We start from the raw sequence: 19,275 nt of genomic DNA, 5'->3' as shown, positions 1-19,275 counted from the left end.
TAAACTCACGAAAGCCTTAATACAGCTGTCAAGCAGCGCCGTAGACATTTCTAGAGTCAGACGCTGGGTGATATCAAACAGGAAATCTTATGCTAATAGGCACATTTGAAGGACTTGTTGATTGGCTTCATGCATGATCTGCAGAGGGCAGTATTGTACTTGGTAACAGTGTCTTGTAAGGCCAACACATTGTGTGTATGCCTGTGAGTAGGTGTGCAGCATGGAGAACATTTGATCTGAACATGGTTGAACTGATATATTCTTTATGGGAGTATGCAATCTAGTCATGTTGATCAGTCCAGGAGGTTCCACAGGCCACCGCACTTCCACATTGGCCCTTTACTTGAGTCAAGAAGTCAGTGTGTAACAATTGTCAGAGTGTCAGATAGTACAAAGGTTTGTTATAATTGTTTGTTCAACAGGTCAAAGGACAAAGACAAGTCAGCTAAAGATAAAGACAAGGTCAAGGAAGAGCCCAAAGGACACCAAGGAGGACCTCAAAGAGGACAAGCAGGAGGCAAAAAAGGAGAAAGGGGAGGAGGCGGAGTCTGACAAGATGGAGGTGGACAGCAAGGACAAGAAGAGCGAGATGATGAGTGAGAAAGGCGAGGGGAGCAGCAACGGCAGTAAGGACAGGAACGGTAGCACCCCAGCCAAGACAGACCAGTCAGCCTCTGACTGTGAGTACATATAGTTGGTCATCTAGGACGGGCTACGGCTAACAGTAATGCACTTAATAGAGCCACTTATAGAGGCAGCAGCTACTTCCCCTAGACACGCGTGGTACCTAGCCACGCCACTTGGTTTGAACATGCGCACAGACTTGCATGCATGCTTTGTTCTTGAATGACCCTGCTATTTTGAAATGCAGAACTGACTCATTGTAATGAGGACTTAATTAAGTATGCGTTCCTGCTGAATATTAATTTGAATACTAAGTTGAGTTTGATTTCCATTCTGTGAAGTGTCTGAGAATACCTTGAAGTTAGCATTCAACGTATGTCTTGGTCGCCCGAAATTTTTTCTTAACTATTTTTAAAGATGTCTGTACTTAACTACATTTAGTTTTGGTCATTTAAATGTAAACTGAGTTTTTGAAAATTCAATAAGCAATGAATCTGAATATTTAGGAAGCAGAGAATTTGAATATTCAGTAGCAATTCAACTGATATTTGTTTCCCCTATTTATCTCAGCCTCCCCTAACACCTGTTCCCTGTGTAAGAACCAGCTAGATACCTACAGCCTGAGCCGGCCCGTCAACGAAAGCAACTGCGACATGTTTGGGGTCAACAAGACGGAGGTCACCCCCAACATGAGGGTGTGCAGTCGCTGCCGCTGCCGGTCCATCAAACGCAGGTGGGTCAGAGGTCACAGGCCACAGAGTCGGAGCTCAAGGTAACAAGAACTGGCAGGGGGACTTAGGAGGGCCACTTAGGAGGAAGTAGAGCAAAAGAGATAGTTGAACCAATCAAAAATGAGCTTGAAAAACAATGTCAGTGTGTATCATCTGCAATTTGAATGGCTAATCACTTTTTATAGTGTGAATCATCTGTGTGCATATGGAGTTCCTAATTTTGTAACATCTGAAGCAAATGTGGCCTCCACTTGCTCCAAACAAAGAGGTTTTAAAGAATAAGGTTCTATGCAACAGGTGAATGGGACCGATTTCTGACAACCATCATTTCCTTCTCCTCTTGGAGGATTCAGGACTTTTAGGGTAAAGGGAGCAAGTTGATTCCTGTGTTTTGTTACCTTTCAATGAAATCACGGGACAGATCGCTTAAATTCCAGGAACGACTGCTCATTGATCATTGAAAGATTTTCTCTGGTAGCCTGTGTAAAAATGTATCTGGGTACCCGCTCAAAAGTGGCCCGGGGTTGACAAGTGGTCATTGCTGGAGCTTGACCAATAAATGTGCCTTGAATAATGGCTGCCGTCGAACACTGAAGTTCTAGATGTGTCATTGTTGCAACCTCTTAATGTTTTCAAGCGGTAATGTCTCAGTTAACCAGTATTGTATCAATTGTCTGAATTGTGCGGGCTACAAATTGTGTAACTCGAAGTCAGAGGATTTGTCATATACTCGTTTGTTGGAGTTCTTGTTGATTTAGGCTCTGTGGATGGTGACCTTGGCCCTGATATGTCCGAGTGAGTAAGATTTGTGGGTGCAATGCCACTAATCTTAATGATCAGATAGCATGTTGCCGAGTGTTTTCCTCGTACCTCTTTGAAGTTTTGGAAAAATCTGAAAACTCTTTACATTTGATTGTTTGATGGATGATAGTGTGGCATAAGTCAGTGACTTCGCCCAGAATTGAGCAGGGTGAAAATCCTTCCTAATTGGGACGAGGGAAAAAGCAAATTGTTTTCAATGCTGCCAGAAGGATGTTTGCTTGGGAGTTAGTCCCCCCTGTAATGAGTTGTGTCTCCAGTCAGGAAATTCAATGAAATCGCGGGCAGGGGGCAGATAAGGGTGAATTGTTGAATTGAGGAGGCAGTGGTGCCTTGCTTGTCACGATGCATATACATGTATGTCACCAATGGTCAGGAAGTTTGTGGAAGCTTCCGTCCTGCCATCCTTTGAATTTTTGGTTTCCTGTGATCACTCCCTCCAAGAAAAAGGTGTACTGTCTTCTTAAAGGTGGACTTTGTCAGGAATTCTGGCTGTCTGTCTTTAGCATAAGACTTAGCTTTGAGAAAAAGACAAAAATCTCATCATTACAGTAAGTAGTCCAATAGACAAAAGGATATTTTCCCCATGAAAAAAACCCTTGGGAGTTAACGATATAACCCAACCTTTTATTGACATTCACCATTGATAGTGGTATTTGAAACACTTACCATGTTGACTTTATAATTGTATGTACTCAAGAACCTCCTGTGAAAAATCAGTGTGATTATTGCAGTACTCCTCATGTGGCACCACATGCTTCAAATGACCAAGTTTTTATTGCATTGAAGAGTGATTACCCCTGGAACTGCCAGTAATGCAGTTTCCAGTGTTACCGTTCTAAAGACTGGGACTCTTCCGTGCTTGTTTCCCCTGCTAAGTTTCCCTACCCATCCATGCCCCCGCAGAGAAAGACAAAAAGAAATTTTGGATCTGGAGAGAATTTTAAAACTGATTCAGTTTGAGAAGCGATATTGGAGTGACCTTTTGAGACCTAAAAAATTCCCAGGGCAGAATATGATCACTTGAATCCAATGAAGCCACGGGTCCCAGACCTCCAATTCTTGCCTGTCTGGTGTCCAGATTGGTCTTCTTCTAGCCAGTACCATGAATACCTGACCTGTAAATGGAGGTTGACCCTGGGTGATATTTATTGAGGTCACTGAACTGAGGTAGGCTTTTTGACGTGATGGCGTGAGGTCAAATCGGCCGGAAGTTTCTGCACTGTCACGGTTTCTACTGAGCTTGAAGATGGATTTTTACTGATATTACTTTGACCACATCTCAGAGTTTGGTTCATGAATTGACATGCATCATTTGCACAGAAATCATGATGATCATTTTCAGAAAGTTAGCTGCATACTATAAGAAAACACAAGGGATCCATCATACAATCTCTTGCTGTTTTTTTCTTACCCAAACAGTGCATTATTTTTCATTTTCACTTGGTTGAGAAAGGGTCAAGATAGCAAAATGGTCATGCCTTGACCACTTATATTTCAGGGGAAAAGTTTGGAAAGGGTGTGGTTCTAGAATGGAAAGAGATTATTACTCACTTAATTTCAAGGCAGCGAATTTGTCATGAGATGGATTCCTTTAAAAAGATGTGAACATTTTGTTGTTAGGCTCTGATCAGTTATGGAATTAAGGCGCTGCGGCTACCTCAGATAGCACCTGGTGTGAAACTTTGTAAGTACCTCAGATAGCACCTGGTGTGAAACCTTGTAAGTACCTCAGATAGCACCTGGTGTGAAACCTTGTAAGTGTGCCAGAGCTTAAACCGCTGCTTATCCCCTTACATGACTAGCCCATCCCCTTGCAGGCTGACCCTGTTTTTGCTTGTTGACATGACCCAGCTAGTACGCCGATCCGATGAGAGCCAAGCCGCACGTACAGGGGAAGGGTGCTGGAGGTTGAAAGTGCCTTGGCCCCTGGAGCACGCAAACGGGAAATTACCTGATGCTGAGTCATCCCTCCTTCCCCTTGCCGAGGTTTGCCCCACCCCTTGTTTGAGTATGATTTTATCGCAATCGGACAGAACCCTGCGGTTGAGTGGGTTGCCAGAGCAACCCAGATTATTCCAAATGGGGTCACCGGGGTATGAACGGGGTCAGGGATACATTGATTAAACAGCTCTGTTTTTAGCGCAGCGATCAGATCTCGAGGGAAGTATCACTGACATGTTTTTTCTGTGCCGGGCTATGGGGTTCCAAGGCACTTTTTCTTTTCCTTCTTTTTTTCAAGACTTGGATCATTGCAATGAAGTAAAGGGTGTGTCTCAGGTCAAGGGTCAGGGGTTGGGAAGGTCAGATTGTGGCTGTCAGTGAAACTGCACAAACTCATGATACATTTTGGAGCAGTTTATAGAGGTACATCTGTTATGGTTGGCAGGATTACCATTCTTTGTTCCTTCTGTTGCAATGAACTGCGAAGTCCTTTGAGTGGGAGTTGGGAGTCCGCACTGACCCAAACTTCTTGCACTACAGGGAGAGACACATATAAGCACACCTTATATAGCTGTACGATATTCACCCATTAAAGTGGCTGTGCTAGTAAACAAATAAGGGTGTTGTCTTTGATTTTAGAATGAATATGACCAGGCGGTAAGTTCGAGTTATTGCCCACTTTTGCAGGTCATAAACTCATGTGGCTGTGGAGTCTGGTCAATAGTTCTGCTTAACTTCCTTTGCTCTGACTGAAAAGCTGTGTTGATTCCTTCCTTGTGGTGATCTTTTTATATCCACAGTTCGTTCCTTTCAGATTTTCTTGGTCAATGACCGCCTCAGCCACTGGCTTAAATAATGCATCATCCGTCGTCGGCCAAGTGGAAACATGATCTGTAATTACTGTTGCCGTCGTAGAGTTTCTAGAATGATTCCATGTGTTCAGCACATGCTTGCCATTGGTTTTTAGAAGCGGGACCAGGCCGGGGTCTATTGAGTAGTTAGTGGCTAAAACGGGCTGTCTCCTCACGTGTTGATTGGACAAGATTGACGTGGTTATATGCAGCACGTCGGCAGCTGTCAAATGTCATTTCAAATTTGTGAGTGCAAATGTTCAATGGCAATAGGGAGGGACTTGATTTCCATTGGGAAGGAGGTGGAAGGAATTGGCATGCTGCCAAGAGAATGACGACTTGGGGAAAAAGTTCGATTTTCAGAGTGCTGATTGATGGTTTTCCATAGATTAGAGGAGTTTATGTGCATGTGTAGGTTATAAATAGAACGCACGTAATTATGAGAAAACTGCTCTTTTGAATGAAAAAGTTCAACACATAATATGAGGACGAGAGAGGAACAGTTGGAAGACCTGCCAATTTGTGTTTGAAATAAACCCCTAAGGCATCACTGTGTGAATGTCCCTGAGCAAGACTTGTACAGCAATAGCTTCTCCCTGTGTGAGAATGGCTGTCAAGTTGGGAGATCGGGGGAGTGTGGAGTGCGTGCTTTGAAAAACTTGCCCAGGGAATGTTAGTGTATAGTCCTCTCTATTGCAGATGTCCGATGCCATTCTGCAAGACGCCACGGAGGCGAGTGAGACGTCTGAAGAGCTTACCAGCCAAATGGGCAGAGCTTCCCCACAACCACAAGAAAGGCATCTGTGAGGAACTTGGTAAGTTATCAATGGTTTTTCCCCCCCAACCCCTGCAGAAGTCATGTATTTTCTTATCAATATCTTTCCAATTTCTGTCCTGAAATTTCCCAGCATTTCCTTGAAATAAAAAGAACTTATTTTTTGGGACATTTTCAGATCTTTTAAAATGACATCCTCAAAAGTACTGGCTTCAAACAATTCTCTTCATCTAAATGGAGCAATTTAGGATTTAATGACTAGATACAGAAACTTTAATAATATTTGTCAGCTCGGTGATATCAGACTGTGTTACGTTTCCATAAACACAGGCCTTCCGGTGGACCAGATTACCAACAAATGCTGCGCAGCCTGCTTCAATCGCATTGCCCGGAAGCTGGGCGCGGACGGCACAGAGCTGGAAGCCTCTGGTACAACTCCACCCTCCGACGGGCAAGAACCAGGTAGATTTTCTATTTCAACATCGGCAAACATGTGCCATGTCTCGTTGGGTGTCAGATAAAAGGGGTATTTAAGGATTACTGTTGACCAAGAGCTTGAACATTTTGTACAGAAATTGTGTGGTATTCAGAGGTGTGAGAATTCAGCTTTTTAGCTGATTTCAGCTATTTTTATGTTGCTGTTGGTCCTGTATTTCAGCTTGTTTGTACACCTGGTCTGTACAAAAGTATGGGAACTTGTTGCATTTCAGCTTTTTGCTAGCTGTTTTCAGCTTTAATTTTAAGTGGCCACTCAAACACTTGGATAGTGTAAGTAAATTTTACTGCTTAACCGGTGAACGTAGGTTACATGTAAGGTCTCAGTTAGGACTCTAGGTGTACAGGGGCTGCAGAGAATTGCTTAGCAATTCTCTACAGAGAATTGCTTAGCAAATAAGCAAAGTACTGTGGAGCTTTTGTCTAGTCTGATTGGTTCTGGGCAGAGAATTCTTCGCTGTGTACGCGGCACTCGCTCAAAGAATCTTGCTTCAGAATAACAGAATTGGTTTTTGTTTGTTCTTTCACAGTTATCAATGAAACCTCCAGATGGACGGAAGAAGAAATGGAGATTGCTAAAGATGGTTGGTCTAAAGCATTTCTTTTGATCTCAACCCCAGCACTGGCCGACAGTGCTCTGAGTTATTTTGGATGCACTTTCTCATCAATTTAGTTGGTTCAAAGTTAATACGTTCATCGATGTGTAAAAATAAAATTTGTTTTCATTTTTCGGTCACTTACAAGGTACCAAAAATTACTGCTGTGGTATTTTATGCCCTACTTTGAAACTCATGTGACTTTACACAGTGTATTCAGAACCATACAAATGAGGTATATCCGACATGGGGTTTCCAGAATCTAGTCCTCACCAAAAAATGGCAAGTATGGTGACAGCCAGAGTAATGAAAATTTGTGGACTCTACCGTGTACTGATATACTGAAATATTCTCTGCATATGAACATTAAGTAGAACTTGATGATTGTGTAAACTGACAGTGGCTGAGTGGATAGTACTGAATCCATCATAATCCTACAAAAGCAGGCCATGGATTTCTTGATAGATTTGAGTTGGTCAGAGATAAGTTTGGCAAGCTGTCTTTCAATCTATCACTTCGACCTCAGTCGACTGTCATCATGATTATAAACAGTAGTGATATGTGGGATTTCCAAACTTTTCGGTTGTGCTTTAGAGTTGCCAGTTCTGAAGTGATCTCTACCCGAAGGAGTCCCTGCATATATTTCTTGTGTCTGTTACCACGTGATCCATTTTTGGGTTCCCCGATATCAAATCTGTTAGCCGCATCTTCCGGGTGACAGTTAAAGTGGCCAGTGGTCTGTTATTTTGAAGTGACTTTAGGCATATCTCCATATAGATTTGTATGGAGCTGTCTTTGCATTGTCTCTGACGTTTCTGTCTGTCTCTGTACACACTTCTTACAAAGGTTTACTGAAGCACGGTCGAGACTGGGCCTCCATCTCCAAAGCCGTTGGCACCAAGACTGAAGCTCAGTGCAAGAATTTCTACTTCAACTACAAGAGGAAATTCAACCTGGAACAGATTCTTGAGGAACACAACAGGAAAGCTAAGGTATTTCTCTTCAGTCATTTGCACTGATTTTCTGTCAAGCAGTTCATGTACTAAAGTAACTTTGGTGCTTAGTTTTAATTTGCAGTGCAATTGAGACATTAATCGGCAGTGAAGTTTGCCGTCTGTTTTTTTTTTACAGGTGGAAAGAGAACATCGCATTTCCACTACAGAGAGTACTGTTTCCACACTGACTGCCATGTCAGATGATGATGATGATTCTATGATGTTCAGTGATGAAGAGAACGATGCTGACAACGACATGGGTAGCTCAGACACGGACAGTGCCAGCGAAAACGATGGAGACAGCTTGTCCAGGAAGCTTAAAAAGGGAGAAGGCGGGGAGGCTGGGCTTGGAGGAACTGAGCCCATGGAAGTGGGAGGTCCTAGCATTGCATCTGTTGCTGTCACGGTCGGTGGAGCCGGAGACAACAAGGGGAGCTTGCCGGACACCGGGCATGACAAAAACCAGTCGGGAAACGACAAGGGTGGTGGTAGGGCAAGCGACAATCCAGAGGGGGCCAGGCGCGACGTTGGTAACACCGAACAAAAGGCAGAGCAGCCGAAGGATGTTGACGCTGCTAAGAAGACGACAGCAGAACCCCAGCAACCTCCCAGGCCTTCCTCTCAAGCTGACCAGCCATCTCTTAATGCAGAGATGCTGCCAAGCCGTGCAGAGCTCCCTCTTGGCCCTCCCAGGCCTTCCTCTCAACCTGAACAGCCGTCTCTTAATGCAGAGATGCTGCCAAGTCGTGCTGAGCTCCCTCCTGGCCCAACACGGCCTCGTGATGAGGACGACTCCAGTGCCACATGTAGCGCCGATGAAGGCCAATCCCACGAAGACGTGGAAGCTGTTGTCATCCAAGAGCCAACCAACTCATCCTTGATGCCACTAACCCGACGAGCCCTGGAAAGTCAGGGCCAATCCGCTTGCGACAAGGTCTCCTCTAGCGACGAGAAACGATTCTTCCACCACCACCAACTCCCAGCCAACAGAGACAGGTTAGGAGAGCTCTCGTCCTCATCACAACCTCCATCCCAGCCGCAGGTGCAAACTCAGCAGGATGGCAGGCAGGCCAGGATGGGGATCTCTGGGGATGCCGGCAGCTCAGGGAAACCCAACCCAACCCTGGCCGAATTCCTGGGAATGGAAGGCAAAGAAGTCAACAACATCAAAGATTTGATCGACTCAGCCATCGATAAGCACCTTGGTTAGTCTAAAACTCAAATATGTTGGCAATGTTTTTTCAGTATTACAGTGGAACGCGGCTATAACGAACAAGACAGGGTCCACAGTACATGTTCGGTACAGTGGTCGTTCGGTATAGCGAATTTAACTGTCAAACGTTTCGTTGCTATGTTGAATAGCACCCTCTCTTGTCTAACCGAAGTGCACCCTCTTGTGATACCTTGGTTTGCTGTTTTGGTGATATTTTGCAGTTGCATGCATTCAAGTTTAAGGTTTCTAGAAATGTATCTGTTAATTGTTTTTGTTTTTATGTAAACTTGAGTCAAAAAATTGATATCAAGTTTATCCTTAAAGTCGTGAAACTACTGCTCAGGATCGATCTCTGATGCATGCTGTGGCGAATCTCGGTTGATTTGCCAAATAACCTGGATTGAAAGCAAATGTAAAGAAATGCAAAAACTGTCTGAACCAGTGTCTTACTAATGTCCTTGTAAGTCATTTAAATTCCACTTAATGTTAACTGTGAGGCAATCTGAAAACTGCTTGTTTTCTTATTTTCTACTTTGCAGGCAAGGCGACATCCAGTGCCAGCTCTCCTGGTCAGCAAGACTCGGTGACCGGCAACCCTTCCTCCCTATCTGATTCCCGTCGCAGTCCAGCCTCGGCCAAGGACCTCAAGGAATCTCAGGAGGGGCGTCGGTCCTCAGAGAGCATGTACCGCGAGATGCACTCAGGCCGCAGCACACCCTGGGCAGACTCCAGCGAGGGCAAAGACCGTCGGATACCGGCCTCTCGAGGGGAGCCGGGGGTGGCCTATGTCTCGCCTCACATCTCCCACACGTCTCAAGTCCATCACAGGACTCAACAGCAGCAGCAGAAGTCGCTGCAGGAGCGAGATGTCTACGAAGTTGGAAGCAGTCACCCAGATATACCCAGTATGAGGTATCCAGGCAGAGCCATCAGTCAGGCCTTGTACCCAGGTGCCCGCTATCCACGAGATGCACACGGAGACATGTACCCTGACCGGGATCAGCACCCACATGTGTCCTCCCCACCCGGGGTACCCACAGGTGCCCGACCGCCCCGGTCTGGTTCCCCGTTTGCTCTTGTGCCCATGGACAGAGCCTCCCAGTCACAGCAGCAACACCGGGCTATCCCACCACCCAGATCCACCAAGGCGAACGTTCCGCCACCCCCTCCCCTGATCAACAAGCTGTCACCCAAGCCTATCAAGACTGAGAAGCCGTCACCCCTGGGCCAACTCCACAGTGGGTCCATCACACAGGGTACACCCATCAACTTCTCCACGGCTGCGAACCCTCCCTCCAGGTAATTTTTACTCCAACTCATCAGAATAATTTCACAAAGCCCTCATTGTCCGATCAAACCTTCAGTCACTGCCTGTCTTAGGCCTTGTTGTAAAATCCTAATCACTCCAAATTCTCTTTAATCAAAGAATCCCCTTTGTGCAACATGTTTGGGGATTCAGAAATCAGAATCAAAACTTCATTGTCCCTTAATGTGTTTGGTTTTCCAAAGATGTACCATTGTTTAAACCATATTGTGGGAGTTTTTACGGCCGTAACTGATCAGGTTATGTGAGTTTATTGAGAGCTTCTACCGATGAGACCTGAGTGATTCTCTTACAAGTGTATTTCAAAGTAGATGTAGAGGAAGCCTCTTCTTAGGTTTGAAATCCTTTTTATCATTTTGTACTTCTCCAGTCGATATGAAAGGACCCCAGCTGGCTATGATGGACTGCTGGTCAAGGGTCAACCCTCAGCGACTTCCCCACGGCAGGAGGGGGTAGGGGGAGGGGGATCCATCACCCAGGGGACGCCCATAAATAGAGGGGGACGGGAGTTGCCTGGTGGGTCCATCGTCAGGGGTGTACCTATGCAGCCTCCGTTGCATGAACCATCAGGTTCTAAAGGTATGTGTCTGACTTGAGAAAGGGCGAGGGTGAGTCCTTGTAGATGTGTAATTTGGCAGGAATTCTTTTGAATGGCGATTCGTCGGTCATGCTGTGATGTGACCTGTCCTGATAAGCACTCACCCTCAGTGGCCCAGCCCTCTGTCACATTGTCATTGTCATACGTCATGATGGTATCGACCAATTGATCAGGGTACCGTGGCAACTTTAAAAATTCAGTGCTAGATAGTGGGCATGGATGATGGTGATGACAGTAGAAAGAGCAAAGGTCATGGTGGTGATGGATTCTGCAAAATCTCATCCAAGTTGTTGATGGTGAACATAATAGCAGATGCTGTAATTGAAGTGTAAAAGCCAGCAGTGGTGGTGTTGGTGATCGTGGTGATATGTGAGTTTATGGTGGTGTTACTGAGGAGGGTTTGTGGTGATAGTCACAGTGGCTCATGGTGATAGTAAGTTTGATTAGAACAGTAAATGACAAATGTTTCCCTGACTTTCTCTACCACGCATAGGTTCAAGCATGAATCATGAAAGTCAGAGAGCCACTCCTGGTGCTTACGAAGCAGGCACCACGCGGAGCACCCCTGTCACCTATGAGGGCGAGAGACCTAGAGTGACCCAGTCTGGGTCTCGTCATGAACAGCTCATGCACCGGGTTACTATTTATGACAACCCTTTGGCCAGACGGTCACCAGTGTACGTGGATACCAGCGGGACGGTTCGAGGTAGGCATCAAAATTTGAAGAAGCTTACATCAATACACGGATGGCTTGGCTTCTCTTTGGCAAACCTGTTTCTGTGAATGGAGATGTGAAGGACATGCAGAGTGAAAGCAAACATTTGCATTTAAAATTTACACATTTTATTGCTTCACTGTGTCTCATATTTATGAAATGATAATTTTTGCTCTTAAAGAACAATTGTGTCAAGAGAACCAACATTCAGTTATTTGTAAATGGAGAATAAAGTTCAAACCTCAACTGTGGTTTTTTTTTTACCCAATTCTATAGCATCCAACCCTTTTGAACGCCCCATGCCCCACTTGCCAGTAGATGCATCGGCAATGTACCTGGCACGTCATCAGGATTACATGAACAGTCTAATGGCCAGATCAAGCCAGCCAGACACCACATCCTTCAACAGCTCCAAGGAAACATTGGCCGGTAAGTCAGGGAAACATTGGTCCGCAATCTAGAAAAACACTGATTTGTGATGTAGAGAAAACTGGCAATAGAGAATCATTAGTTAGTGATTGAGGGAAATGCTGGCCAGTGATTCAGCCCACTACTGGCCGTGAATCTGGGAAGTACTGGCCAGTGATTTTGGAAAAGTAATTCATGGAGTTTTTGGATTTCCTGTTTCCCACCTGTCATAGCTTATCATAGGTGTATCAAAATAAAGGAAATCCAAATTCAATCATAATTTATAGGAAACCTGCAGCTTTCCTGATTATGCGTTACATGTCTCCAGAAAGGCCTGAATGTCTTTTTTCCAGTGACTACTTGATCATGTGCTCAATGTCACGGTTGAATGAGTAACAATGCATAGTACCTGAATCTGGATCTGTCTTTTTTCAAAATGTTATATTTGCCTCATTGTTCCTGTCAGTCTCGTAATGAATTTATGTCATGTCTTTTGGTGCAGGAGATTTTGCAACAGCAAAGCAAATGAGCCAGCGAACTTCCACTATTGCAGGTACTTGTGTGTTTTTCTTATTTCAAAATTTCAGGTGTCATTAAAACTCCCTATTTAAAATGTCCTGGTGAGTTTAAAAACTCTAGACATGCCTCTTTGTAAATCGCTGGTTTTGGTTTATCAGGGGACTATGCGACAGCTAAACAGATGAGTCAACAGCAGCAACAACAACAACAGCAGCAGCTGTCGCACCAACTGGTTGGTCAGCCCATCACCCAGCAGATGGCACAGCAGATGAGCCAGTCCGTCGGGCAGCCACGAGGGAGCCAGTACCCACCAGCCACTACGGCAAAAGACTCTCGACTCTCTCCTCGCAGAGAGTCACCGATGTCCAAGAATTTCCAACCAGGCCAGCAGCAGGTGCTAGACCAACAGATCCAGCAACAGATGTTGCAGTATGCCTCGGTCACCCCGGTTAGTGGACTTTCTAAGACCTTGTCCAGATCTACTGGGTAAAGGCTAGGAGTAGTGCATGTGTCTGTCAGAAGTGGCTTACACAGCCACCCATAGGCTGCTATGGATGATTGGTTATTGCTAGCCGTAGCCCATATTCTTAGACATAGTGCCTGTATGGTTAGATGGTTTCTTTGAGGACTAAGTTTTCCCTGAAATTGGGTCTCTGATGCTTACCCCGTTGTTGAGTCATGCTTACTTGTGAATAAATTGATCAAGTTTGGCTACTCATGATAAGACGCCTATTGCATTAGACACCTGTTTCTTGTTTTGCATTTAAAATTATGAAAGGAGTAGTGCATGGAAAGATTACAGGATTCAGACAAAATAAGCCTGACTTGAAAATCAGTGACTGTTCATGATCTTGGAGTGATTGTGGTATTTCCCTTTTTGTCTTGACAGCATGGACAGATTGTCTATGGGATGTACATACACCCGAGCCATTCCCATCTCCTTGCTCAGCACTACCCAGGAGGTATCCCCTCCCCTCACCCTCCCCACCCCTCCATCAGTCCCCACACTACGCAGGCCCACCCGTCATCCCAACACCCCGCCCACACGGACAGACGTACGACCTCTCCCATGCAGCAACAGCAACAGCAGCAGCGGGAGGTGACATCACCAGCCGAGCATTATACCCAGCAGCAAGCTGTGAATTTATCCCACAGGTGGCCTGCACCGCAAGGAGCGGGTGCAGTGCGCTTCAAGCACCCACCCAGAGGCTCCAGCCCTGGTGCCCATCCAGGCTCCGGGGTGCACCCGGTCACCCATCCGGGCTCCTTTCCATCGACCTCCTCCCACGCTGTGACCGCTGCTCATAGCATTTCCACGGTCCATCCGGCTTATTCCAGCCATCCTGGTGCCCATTTGGTGGGTACCAGCCACCCAGGGCCCCATCACATGATTGCTGGTGCGATTGGGGGTAGCATCATGAGAGGTACACCCATCAGACCCCCTCCCAGCATCACCATGGGAACACCCAATCCTGAGTTAAGGGAAGAGACACCAAGAAGTCGAGCAGAGAGTACCTCAGGTAACCAGAGTTGTCACCCCAGAAACATGGCCTACTTTTCATCTTGTAACATGATTCGTTCCTCATTGTTCACAGGTTTATCTTTCATCTGTGGCTTACTTTGGCTTGCAGAAAAATATCTTTTTTATGTTTTTCACGTTTTACAAACCTACAGTAAACTGAGAATAGCTGTAGCATATTTGAATGTGGTAAATGGGCAAATATTGTGCAGTTATGATCAGTGTGCGTAAATTTGTCCTGAAAAGGTTTATTCCAAAGATGTCCATTAAGAAACTAAGCGGGTTGAATCTGGTATTTTGGTAGCCGAAAATAGTTTCTCCTCTTTGTTCTTCATTTGTTAGGGTCTGGTGGCAGTAAGTCTCCCGGTGCAGCCAGTGGCTCAGAAGCCTTCCGTACTTTGGTCCATGTGGCTGCCTCAGCCGAAACGCTGGGAACAGCTCAAGAGAAAGGTGACACAAGACACCGTGTAGCTGCTCAAATCAGTTGAATTCCTCTCTCCGACATCCTGTATTTGCCATAACGATTTAAAAGCCCAGGACACTCTTGTTCGACTTGGAATTTTCTCCTTTTTTTCCCACTTTCTCATTCATGCTTAAATTAACAGTGGTCTCTAGTTGTGGAAGCCTCCAAGATCCGTAAGGTATCATCGTTTTGGATTCTTCCGTGAAAGAGCTCATAATATTTGTGCCTTTGCACTCACGTGTTAGCTGTTAGCTCTTGGTGATGATAACTTTAGATCAGCCTACTTGATAGATTAAAGAGGTAAATGGGTATTTCCAGAAATCAGGGGTCCATTGTTTTTTTCGTGTCCTTGGCACATCTGACATATGATTTTGTAAGTTCAGAACACAATTTCTAATTTCCAAGAGTGGAGAATTAATGCAAATCGCCTTCCAAACAAATAATCATAGTTTGAAATGAATTCCGGTGTATTTGCATGTCAAATAACAAAGGTCGGATGTAACAGGGACACAAAAATGTCACACTTTTGTACCCCTAATTTCTGGAATTACCCAAATATAAGTTTCCTGGTAATGTATGATTTGAATTTCTGCCTTTCATTTTCAGAAGCAAGGAGAATGCAACAAGCCAGTCAGGAGAGCAGAGAACGTGATGCCAGCTCCTCTAGTGAATCTCATGGCTATCCACGAAGGCCCTACTCGGCCGGTTCCAGTCACTCCGGTCCGGGTCAAGAGCGCCGGATCTCCACATCATCTGAGAGTAAAGAGAGGAAAGAGGCAGGGAGACACAGTGAGCAACAGAGGAATCACAGTATAGAGCCGGATGCCTCGGCCATCTTTGCTGCCCTGTTTGAGAAGGATAAGCAGACTCCACGGGTCTCTCCTGAGGATGAATCGGTGAGCTCCAGCCGGCCGCTGACAGCTGCTAATCTGATTGATGTCATCATCACACGCTCCATCAACCAGCCCATGCATGATAATCAGGATCCGGCTACTGACTCGGACAGCGGAGATGGTTTATCTATTGGGCGGAACACAGGCACATCAAACGAGAAGTGTGGCAAGACAGTCTCTGATTCGGACTCCCTGCAGCCTGAGAACGGAGACAGTAATGTGCCCTCCTCTTCAACGGAACGTTCTCCAAGTGCCGCCAAGGATCCAAAGCAGCAAGAGAAAGAGACAGGTGGAGATCAGCAGGAGAGGCCTCAGGAAAGCCTGGTCCCAGTGACTTCCCCTTCCCCACCCCAGCCCATGACCCTGGCTGAGCATATAGACACTATCATCTCCATGGGCTACAACAAGACAGAACAGATGAGTCAGACATCAGCCCCTGGAAGCTCGACCATAGCCAAGCGTGATCGTGGGAAAACATCTGGGGTTGATACTACAGAAAGCCGTGACCAGGGACCATCGTCCAGCTCCCCTCGTGCTAGATACAGGACACCCGACAGTGAAGTAGGATCAACCAATGATGCGGCCCGGCGAAGCAGTCCCGTAGCTTCATCCTTACAGAGCATGCATTGTGCCCGCAGTAGCACAAGTGACTCCAGAGTGAGGAGCCAGTTGATGTCTTATGCTGGGTCTGCTGAACCAAGTATCAACAGCTCCAAAGAAGGTAGTCCAAGAAGCCGGACAGCATCCACAGCGTCTGATATATCCAGTGCTTCTGCTTCTCCGGCTAGTGCAAGACCTGACAGCTACTCAAACAGAGTGTCATCTCAGTGGAGTTCACGGAAGGACCAAGAAGCTACATCAGCAGGGAGGGTCTCGCGTAGCTCATCTGAACAGAGCCGGGAGGCATCACCGGTGAGTGTCAGTGACATGGCCCCGTCAGCAGCCTCTTGGCAGAGGAAGTACCAACAGGAGGGTAATGGAGCTGATAGCAGCGAGAATGCCTCCAGGGGCTCTCAGCCGCAATTCAGGGTCCACAGCTCCCAGTCCACTTCTCCACACCAGGGAGAAAGCTGGGGTGTGGCTGATTCCAACAGGCCGCCTTCTCGAAGCAGACGCAGGGATTCGCCCAAGACCATTGTGGAGCCGGGATCAAGCTCTTCATCAGTGCTGGATGCTGCTTCAAGCAGTGAAGACCGAGCCCGTTTCACCCCAGGCCCTGCAGAGAGTGGAGTCAGCGATAGCCAACGACAGCTCAGCAGCAGCCTTTCAGACACCAAGTCCAGACCAGAAGCGGAGAGCTCTCGAGGAAGCAACCCAGCTCCGCAGAGCACCTCTCAGGAGTACAACTCGGAAAGTCCAGTGCAACCCACTGAAAGCATGTCCCAGATGAGACAGTGTCTGATGGGTGCGGCTCAGTCATTGGTGAACAGATCCCCAAAGCATGGACATCCTAGCATGCTGCCAAGTAGCAGTCACGGGAGACAACCACAGAGGAAGGACACTAGTGTGTTCAGGTTTGATCTGCAGAGGTCCATTGATCGCATGATCGAATCCCAGGTGCGAATGGAGGCACCAGTTCGGATGGACACCAAGGTCACCAAAATGGATGATTATGTGACGCAGCTGGTAGAAGCCGAGATGTCTAGCTCCCGGTCTTCCCCACAGCGTTGCGACAGCCGAGAGAGCACCAGCACGGCAGAGTCTGGTGGCTTAGAAGTGGATGAAAGCCGACTCTCTGATGTCTCAGACTTGGACAATCACGAGGCAGAGTCAGTCCAGCAACCGAATGTCTCCCAGCAGCATATGAGAGGGGCAAGTCCTCGACTGCCTTCCCGAGATAGCAGGGAAGGCGAAGCAGCACCAAGCTCAACACCTGTGGATGGTTCACTAAGGTTGAGTGTCGGCTCTTCCAGTTGCATGAGTAGTAACAGGGCTTCAGGTGTAACCTCACCCAACATGGCTGGACAGTCCCAGCCCGATCTTTGTAATCAACCCAGCCAGTCAGTACCTACGTCCTGCCCATCACCAGCTTCCCAGCATGGCTTTCCCACTTCGGGGACCGGTCAGGCTGGGAACCAGTTTGCATATTCAGCTCTCTCATTCCGATCAGCAGCGGGGGCTTCCCCGGCTGCCACCTCCTCCGCAACAAGCTCTACCCAGAACCACCTGGCCAGTGCCCATCTCAGGATCCCATCACCCCACCTGGGACCCACCAGGGGGCCATCACCGGTACCCGGTCCAGGGATATCTTGTGTCCGTGACAGAGAACCTGCACCATTGCTATCTTCTCAGTATGAGACCTTATCAGATAGCGATTAACCTAAAAGTTAGTGTAGAAATAGTGATGTAGCAGGTACCAACAGTGATACTAGGTATCAATAACTTGGTTATTGACATCGATCTCTCAAGTTTAAGAACATTTTAAGGTTGAAGTACATTTATTTTTATGAAGCCTCCCAGCTGATATGCACGTTATTGTGAAGAATGGTAAGGACATTTTGTTAAGCCATGCAGTGCTACTCGTATTCTCTGATCTAGTATTATCCATGGTGAAATAGCTTTCTTCTGATGCAAGTTTTCAGATGGATGGAAGAAAAAAATACTTTTGCCAAACAAGAGGTTGCTGCCCTCTCCTTTTTTTTAGTTTTCCCTTTTGAAAGAAACTGTCACGGCAAAGTAGTAATCCTTAAATAAAAAAAAACTAGGACAAGAAACAATCATGGATCAGAATGTAAGAATGTTACTTTATTATTACCTTGTTGATGGAAGTAGCATGCAATTTTATTTTTCAGAAAATCTTATCTGTGTTAAATTAAAGTTCTTTTGTTTCTTTTAAGACAAATGTCCCAGACATTTTCCCATTCATGTATACTTCTGTTGTTATAATGTAAAAAAACCACTGTGATAACAGTCAAGTACATTTTGTTAGATATTTTTAGTTGTTTGATTTACAGGGACGCTTGTGACTGAGACAAAACTGTGTCTGTTTTGTAATGGTTTCTTGTGTTGAGGGTTACAAGTCGATAGAAGTGATCACATGAATGTTTGTGATGGGACATGTATCACTTAGCCAGTGTCCACATATGATTTCCCAGTGTATGTGCACACGAAGATAGCAAATGCTGTTATGATTCAGCACAGCGCAGCCTCACAGTTACTAGAGGTGCACTTGGAGTGTAGCGACTCAACCTGGATACAAAATGGTATATGTACAATATGATAAAGTGTGCATCACTGCACGGGGTGTCCATTTTGTGTCCAGAAATTACAGCAGTGGTTAAATCTGCTTAGCATAGGCAGGTTACCAGCTGCATGACATTTGTTCTGGTTGTCGGTGTATGCAGCGCTACCCATCTGTTATTGCATCAGGCTGTGCATGTTGGTTTAGCATGCACTCCAAAATCAGACACATTACCAGAAGAAAATTTGACATGCAAGTTCATTGCTTACAGAGAGCCCTTTGTCCGTAAACTTTACTCATTTTTTCTTGAGTATACTTTTGATTAGAGTTCCAAGTGCTGTCACCATGCCTAAAATTTGCTGTAAGTTATTAACAGCGTAAAATTTGTGTTTTCTTAAGATGCACTTGTATGATTGTAACACGACAAAAGGTATTGATGCTTTACTGCAAGGTAACGGTGATTTCTTTGTTGGCCAAAGTTGTATGACCACTGAATTGTTGCTTTGTCTTGTAATTCAGAACTCAACACCTAGGGTTTTGTTTGTGTTTTGGTTTTGTGTTTTTTGTGAAGAAAATGATGCGGGAAATATAAAGCATAAAAACATAAATGTA

The 19,275-nt window shown here is 45.9% G+C and overlaps 2 protein-coding genes across 2 annotated transcripts in view; both read left to right on the top strand.

The window, feature by feature from the left end:
* LOC147798051 (nuclear receptor corepressor 1-like) overlaps positions 1-552 on the top strand; it is a 25,830-nt gene extending 25,278 nt beyond the window's left edge. Inside the window, exon 14 of the mRNA XM_087141143.1 lies at positions 423-552. Coding sequence (XP_086997269.1) covers positions 423-552 — 130 coding nt within the window. The remainder of the gene's footprint in view (positions 1-422) is intronic.
* Positions 472-19,275, top strand: LOC147798050 (uncharacterized). Its single transcript, XM_087141148.1, has 16 exons — positions 472-680; positions 1,195-1,357; positions 5,669-5,784; positions 6,075-6,206; positions 6,770-6,823; positions 7,682-7,827; positions 7,967-9,035; positions 9,583-10,342; positions 10,738-10,946; positions 11,459-11,671; positions 11,957-12,109; positions 12,591-12,641; positions 12,766-13,055; positions 13,497-14,127; positions 14,469-14,576; positions 15,196-19,275. Exons 1-16 carry the CDS (start codon positions 557-559, stop codon positions 17,799-17,801), a joined length of 6,825 nt encoding a protein of 2,274 aa, XP_086997274.1. The 5' UTR covers positions 472-556; the 3' UTR covers positions 17,802-19,275.

Source organism: Acanthaster planci, linkage group LG09 (genome assembly GCF_054643075.1).
Source record: "Acanthaster planci isolate LZ-2023a linkage group LG09, COTS_SCS, whole genome shotgun sequence".
Classification (NCBI taxonomy): domain Eukaryota; kingdom Metazoa; phylum Echinodermata; class Asteroidea; order Valvatida; family Acanthasteridae; genus Acanthaster; species Acanthaster planci.
Note: the sequence above shows the minus strand (reverse complement) of the source record. Positions and strands in the feature narration are given on the sequence as shown.